Genomic DNA, 7,830 nt, shown 5'->3' with positions numbered 1-7,830 from the left:
TTACCCTCCAGTAATTCCAGGACCAAAGGCAACAAGCACACCCCATTCACACCCTTCTCCAGTAGTTGCTTTACCCTCTTTCAATGACCTCTTCCTCATCTCATCCATTACGAACATCACACTCGCACCCCACATATTCCCATACTCACTCAGTGTGTGCCTACTACTACTCAGTTTACTCGTCTCGAGCCCGAGTTTGGCTTCAACCTGGTTCAATATTGCTGGTCCTCCAGGGTGAGCGACCCAAAAAATAGAATTCTCCGAATATTGCAAGTGGCACTAGGTGTGTCTCGGTTGGGGCATGGAAACTAATGGCAGTACTCTCCGAACAAATAACCAATACACGAGCGCCACGGTTGTTCTCAGCAATGTCCTTGGCTATACGAAGGGCTGTACCGCCTGCGTGACAAGCACCTAGAGGCAGGATAAATCGCTTTATTGTTGGCTCGAGGCCGAGAAGATTTGAGATGGTAAGATTATTTTGAAATAAAGAGAATATGTTTTATACTCCATATTGTAACTAAGTAATTCAAAAGATTCTTTAATCCTATAAATTGTGTCAAGATTCCACATAAATCTTTGAATGAAAGGATTATAATAAGTATATAATTAATTAATTACAAGATTCAAACCAACTTAGATATCACATACAAAAATCTATGAATTGAATGGGATTTACATCTCAATGAATCATTAAATTTTCATGATTTCTTATTAAAAGATTCAAACCAACTTAGATATCACATAATTTTTTATTTTTGTAAACTTTTTGTTGTAACTTTGAAATATTTTAAACCTTACAAATAATAGCCCAAAGTTACAACTAAAAGTTAACGGAGATAGTAATAAATATTTTTTAATATAATTTTTATTTTTTTATGGAAATTATAAATAGAAAATATAAAGAAATTTCATTTAGATCTATTTATAAGTTTAGTCCATTTAAAATCTATCACAATCTTCGATTCTGTTCTTAAAAAAAAATAAAATAAATAAAAATAAATAAATAAATCATTATCTATCTATTTATGCATTATACTAAAATAAAATTGAATTGATCCCAAGATCTCTTAGAACCGGGAGGGAAGCTCTAACCACTTGAGCTACCCCTCACTCTCATAATTTAATAATAATAATAATAATATATGCACGTACTTAATAATAACTAAAGAAAAGGGATATACATATGCGCTTAAACTTGGCCTTAAGATGAGTCAAATGATCACTGTCTGTGGAACGGAAGTAGTAATCTGGATATTCAGACTGATATATTACATTTGGAGGGTTAGCGGTGCCAATGGCGAGGATCGTGGCAGGATGGCCGCACAGGCCACTAGTTCTTTCATCGACCGCTCGAGTTTCATGAAAGGATGCCATTTTTAGCTAGAATAGGGTTGATTATGAAAGAATTTTGTTGAGGAATGTGTTTTAATTAGCTTAGCTTGGTTTGCATATATCCCCTGATTGATGCGCACATATATACAGCCTAAGGTTTAGTTTGAACCCTTCCAACGTTTTTCATGTCTTTAATAATGTGATTTTGTTGATCTCTACACTAAATGGAAATAATACACCAATAAATAATCAATAGTATTACAGAGTCGACTATGCTAAGAAATTAAATTATACCGGAATTGTTTATTAGAGAGTATGTTTGCTATTTAATAGCCTTTAACGCTTTGAGTATTACATTTTTTTTTTTTTTTTAAATCTAATTTACACATTATTTAAGTTATGATCGGTCAGTAAAAAATTGTTTGTTTTTGCTTTCTTTATGGTGTGTAGTATGTTTTTGCTCTTTGGTTCGTAAGGAGTCCCTTATCTGCGACAAGTCCGGTCAACTCAGGTTTATTTGTATTTTTAATGTCAAAAGTTGTTGTAAAGGCTTAAGTGTTAAAAGCCATGCTTTAGGTTTTAGTTCTTATTCTGTATTTTGTAAACTCTGATTTTATAAATACATTTGCTTTTGTCAAAAAAAAAATATAGAGAACAAAAGTAAAAAATAAATTTAAATAATACTCCCTCGGTTTTTAAATACATGCTCCATTTCATCATGCGCGGAGTTTTAGTAGAAATTGGAGAAAATAAAAATATGGAGGTAATGGGGTTGGTGGAAGAATAAAAAATTGTAAAAAACCAAAATTAGTGGAGAGAATTAAAAGAGAGAGAATATGGAATTATATTGTTGGGTTCATTTGATGAGAGAAATTAATTAATTAGTGGAATGCTAAATACCGCCGTCCAAATTTATCGTCACCGCCATCATTTCGAGCAAACTGACAATTTTGCCCTTACTAAACCCAAATCCATCTTTGACCCTTATTTTTTTTTCTCTCTCCTCAAACACCAACCACTCACCTTTTTTACCACACAACCACATATTTGGGGTTTACCGGGAAGAAATTGGCGGCGAGCTCAGGCAGCGGCGGTGGCTTGATCTCAAGCGGTGGAGGCGGCGCGGACTTAGACATTGGCGGCGGCGACAGCTACGGCGGAAAGGAGGTAAGTAGTTTCCAATTAGTTTTTTTTTATGAAATAAGTGGGTGGTAAACTGGTAACCAGAGGTGAAAACCGGTTGCCAACACCGGTAACTGGCGACCAAATCCGGTTGACTGCGCCGGTAATCGATTTTCACCTTCGGTTACCGGTGGTGGGCAACCGGATTTGGTCGCCGGTTACCGGTGGTGGGCAACCGGATTTGGTCGCCGGTTACCGGCTACACCATATTAATTTTGTTTTTAAAAGAAAATTGAGCAAATTTTGAATTAGGCTCCGATTACCGTCCATGGTAACCGGTTTTGGCCTCCGGGTACCGTGGATGGTAACCGGTTTTGACCTCCGGTTGACCATGGTAACCGGAGCCCAAAACCGGTTACCGTGGAGCTCCGATTGATCCTTGATTTTTTTTTCATCAAGCCACCTCGATCACTATCCCTTTTTCGTCAACTTTTGCCGTCGTTGTGGGTGCGGTGTAGAAGGTGGTGGTTGATACGGTTGTGGTTGATGGACTAATGTTACAGAATGAAAATGGGAAAAAAAAAAAGTAAGGGCAAGATTGTCAATTTGCTTAAAATGATGGCGGTGGTGATAAATTTGGATGGCGGTATTTAACACCCCCCATTAATTATTGTAAAAGGTTTTTAAATAAGGAAGTGGAGCAAGTATTTTAAAACAAAGGGAGTACTATTTAAGTATTTAGCTATAAACACGGAAATTAAAGTTGCTTGATTGCCTACTCCTCTACCATACTACCGCCAAGCAGACTGGCAACCACCATCTAGATATTGCTGTCATCGGTTGGCCACCACCACAATAAAAAATAAAAAATAAAAAAAAAAAAGTATTTTTTATCTGTTGTTCTTAATTATATTTCTTGTTAAAATTGATCAACTTATTTTTCATGTTGTTAAAATTGATCAACTTAATTATATTCCAAGAAGGGACCAAGACGATAGGCGTACTCTAAGCTTTTACATCTACTAGTGGTTCCAACGGGCATGATGCACCTGATATGACTTTTGCAAATTCAAATAAGAACAAATATGTAAAAGAACATTTTCAGGTATATAACTGTTGTCCATGCACTATGCAAAAGAGTTTTGTAAAATATTTTAAGGTATATATGGAGGGAATTGAAGTGCCATATTTGTGATAGTTGAAAATTTCGTCATACAATGAGGTGTATCATTTTATACATACTAAGCTTCAAAATATCGCGTCGTAAAAAACATTGTATACTAAAATAAACTTACAAAGCACACAGAAAAAAAAAAAAAAATCCAATTTCTTCCTCGATTTATAAGGGAATGATTTGTTATTTATATTTCATTTTAGAATAATAAAATTATGCAGGATAGACTTCAATAACAGATCTCGGCCCTAAGATTGGTAAAATCCTATAGTCATCACTAAAGCCGGCATTGATGAAGAGATATTTCCATTGTTGTTCAGTTCTTTCTTTACCTCCCAAAAGTGACATCATGTGCACATCTGCTAGAAATTGATTTAAATTGTCACTTGGAATCCCAACCACCATATCTATGATCAACAACTTGCCTCCTTTGTCCTTTCTTGGAATTGCTTCTTTACATTGCTTAAGCACCTTTATGCAATTCTCGTCGCTCCAATTGTGCAATATCCACTACCATAATATAAAATTAAAAGGAGTTAATTAGTAAACTACCAATTATAAAATTATATACTAATACTTCATTTGTTTCAAATTAGGTGACACATTTTCTTTAACCACGCTTGTCTATGCATACTTTTTCATCATCCAAATATTATTGATTACATATAAGTAAAAATTAGAAAAATTTTATATTTAAAAAATAGATGCTGAGTTGAATATAAGAGCAACTCCAATGGCAAGCCAATTGTCAAATTAGCTTGTCATGCCACCTAAGATTGCAAAGCTATTATTCCTGCTAGCTAATTCATACCACAATGGTTAGGCTAATTAATATTTAGATTTTTCAGCTTTATTTTTTAAATAATTAGTATTTAATTAGAGACAATTAATTTCTAAGCTAATTAGCTTAGCTAAGCTAATTTGCTTGCATTAGCTTGACCAAGCTAATTATTAAATATACTCCAATGGTTGGGCTATTAGCTTGAAAATTATTAAAATTGCAAGCTAGTCCTTGAAAGCAACCATTGGAGTTGCTCTAACAAGATCACACATGACTATATTTTATCTCAAATTAAAATAATATCTCAAAACAAAGTATAAGCAAGTTATGTGAATAGTGCACAAAGTCCAATTATGTCATTTAATTTGAAACGGAGAAAGTATATACTAAACAATATCTCAATGTATATACTGCATAATTTATTAATTTAAATGCTTAATGTTTAATTTTGAAATTGAAAAATGAATTTAATAAAATATCATATGACTATTGTTTAATTTATATACGTAGTATAAGTTCTCATTTGCTTTATAATAATTACAATAATACAGCTAAAAGTATTAGCTAGCTAGGGTAATTAACTTACCTTGAGTAAGATGACTTGAGCGCGAGGAATAGCTTCAAACATGTCACCTGCAACATATGTCAAGTTTTCTACCTTCTCGTTTCGTTGTATCCCTTCGACGACGTTTGGTAGATCGAACACGGTACATTTGACCTCAGGATAGGCCACGGCAATGGAACTAGCCATAGTACCATCACCTCCACCAACGTCGACCAACGACTCAACACCGTGCATTACACCCTTGAACTCATTACTAGTTAATAGTACACGGGCGATCAATTGAGAATCGCTTGTCATAGCTTGTTGAAATAAATCATCGAATTTTGTATCATCACTAGGCACGCCTTCGTATAGATGTCTTCCGTAAGTAAAATAAAAAGGGGATTCAGATGTTTTAACATCATGGTTTTGAAACCACGTTGCAAAATTATGCGCCGGCTTAGTTACTAGTGGATCGGCTCCCATAAGAGTCAAGGGTGCTTGAGTTAAAGGGTGATCTTTCAATAGAAGTTGCGAGTTTAGGGTAAGATCGAATAATAATGTTTCGTCTCCATTAATATTATTGGTTAAAGTTTTGGTAGCGAAGAATTTGGAGTGAACAAGAAGACGCATCAATTGATGTAAGGATGGAGCCTTGGAGGGATGGATTAAAAGAGCACGAGCGAGGTCGTCGATGGTCATGGGTTTGCCGTGTTTGTGAATGGCTTCGGGGATGCCTAGTTGAATGGCACATTTTAAGGCCATGGAATTAAGGTAAGCTATATTATGGTTGGATATGTGTGTTACTGCTTCTAATAGCTCTTTGGCCTCTTCGTTTGAAGATTTATTATTTGGTTCCATTTTAGTGTTACTGCTTCTATAGCTCTTTGGCCTCCTATATATATATATATATTGAAGGACCTATCCTATTACCATTTGATTGAAGAGATCGAGTTGAATTAGGTTTTTTTTGACAATGAGAGTTGAATTAGTTGGTGATGTACTTTTTGACGTGTTGGTGTTTCATTTGAAGAGATTATTGAAACTCGAGTGGTATCACGTCTTAGAGAACATATATATATATATGTTATCCTAAAGTTATTTTAAATTTATAAACTATGAAATAGTCCGTATGTTATTTTAGGGGATGGGTTAACCGACAGTCGGCTGGGCTGGTTTCGTCGTCCAGGGTGGTTGCCTGGGTTTGCGTGACGGTAGTGGGAGCCGGTGTCGTTGTCGGGTGGTGGCTGGAATAGTATTTTAGGGTCTTTCCTTTTTTAAATCCAATAAATAATTGATACGTGTAAAGTGTGAGTATGTCTCGTTTTGAGCAAATTAAGGTATTTTTTTAGTAGGAAAAAGAGCCATTAACATTTTTTTTTTCAATTGTGACCTCAAATTGGTTCTAAGGTCTCAAAATTTCCTCCAAAACCTCTAAAGAACATGTTTTTTGCACGAAAATCGAAGAATTTTAAAAAATTTCGTCAGGTTTACCGGTTTTTTTTACTGCAGGTGGTAAAAAAATAATTTTAATTATTTTTTATGGTAAAATAAAATTTTTAGAATTTTTTATGAAAAAAAAAATTGGTGGTAACAGTAAAAAAAACCTAATAAAAGTTTTAAAAAGTGATTAAATTTGTGTGATTTTCTATATAAAAAAAAAAAAAGAAAGAAAGAAAGAAAAATGTTGCAATATTGATAAAATATTTTGAATTAATATTGTAATTGTATCCCGTCAAAAATATATATACTACCTCCATTAATTATTATGTGCAACTTTAGGCTATTACGGAGTCTTTGAGAGATATAAAAAATTCCAAAGTTGCACATAATATTTAACAAAAGTAATATATAACTATAGCAATATTAAGGTCAGGAAAGAATGCCGTCAAAAAAAAAAATATATTAAGGGAAAGAAGGAAGTGATCCGCGTATGTTTTGATCCCTGTTGTTTTAATTTTGTAAATAAGGTCAATGGTTATGTTCTTTACACTACAACTCTCTATGTCATAGATGTGTGTTGTTTTGTGCATGAATATTAAATAATTCGTATATCATTTGGGTTCAAACTTCAAACTATATGTCCCCCCCTTTTTTTTTTTTCCATTTTTTAAAAAGTTTATGCATGCTTGTTGATTTTTCTTCACGGTTTTAAAATTTTATTTTTTTTTATGTTTTTCTATGTCGTAAAACCATAATTAAACACAAAGCAATATCATACAAACTTAGTTATTGCAAAGTCTTTATATTGATGACTTGAGAATGAACCTCAATTATTGCTTCAACTGTAATAATAATAATTATAATTTGATTACTGACATGGCCACATTACCTACTCCATCTAGAGTCCAGACTTCTAGAGGGTCCATATCAAAGGTGGGGATACAAATGCTAACGACGAAAGTGACCCGGTTTAATTTTGTTAATTAGGACCTAAAATTAATTTTTTTAGAAAAAGTATGTTACTAATTTAAAAAAAATAGGGCCCTTTTATAATAGTTTCACTTAGGGGCCCTATGCAGTTAATCACCTTGTACATGCTCAGAACCACCCCTGGTCCAGATATTAGCATTAATGGGTGTGACCGTGTAAGCAGAGGTGTCAATTCAATGCTTGGATCGGGTTCGGCAACGTCAGGTGAATTTTAATTTTAAAGTTGAAACCTGCTAAATTATTGCGTCCACGTGAGTCGAAATCTGAATTAGATAAAAATGGTTTAAAATTTGCAAATCATCCCAATCAATTCAAATCACCTTGTCGATTTAAATCGATTAGATCCATAATTCACAAATAAATATTTAAAAGAATATAAAACATTATCACTTGTCATTTACTCACCAGTCACCACCCATTACACGATGTTTTGACATTAAT

At 33.9% G+C, this 7,830-nt stretch overlaps 1 protein-coding gene and 1 pseudogene across 1 annotated transcript; both read right to left on the bottom strand.

The window, feature by feature from the left end:
* On the bottom strand, positions 1 to 1,377 carry LOC145563692 (chalcone synthase pseudogene; annotated as a pseudogene).
* A 2,133-nt stretch (positions 1,378 to 3,510) lies between these two features.
* On the bottom strand, positions 3,511 to 5,286 carry LOC145603617 (trans-resveratrol di-O-methyltransferase-like). Its single transcript, XM_081659891.1, has 2 exons — positions 4,999 to 5,286; positions 3,511 to 4,141 (listed from the first exon to the last, which is right to left on the bottom strand). The coding sequence occupies exons 1-2, from the start codon at positions 5,272 to 5,274 to the stop codon at positions 3,845 to 3,847; spliced, it is 573 nt and encodes a 190-aa protein (XP_081516017.1). The 5' UTR covers positions 5,275 to 5,286; the 3' UTR covers positions 3,511 to 3,844.
* Between the last annotated feature and the right edge of the window lie 2,544 nt (positions 5,287 to 7,830).

The sequence above is a fragment of the Chenopodium album genome, chromosome 1 (genome assembly GCF_948465745.1).
Source record: "Chenopodium album chromosome 1, dcCheAlbu1.1, whole genome shotgun sequence".
In the NCBI taxonomy this organism is placed as follows: domain Eukaryota; kingdom Viridiplantae; phylum Streptophyta; class Magnoliopsida; order Caryophyllales; family Amaranthaceae; genus Chenopodium; species Chenopodium album.
This window is presented reverse-complemented; position numbering and strand designations above follow the sequence as displayed.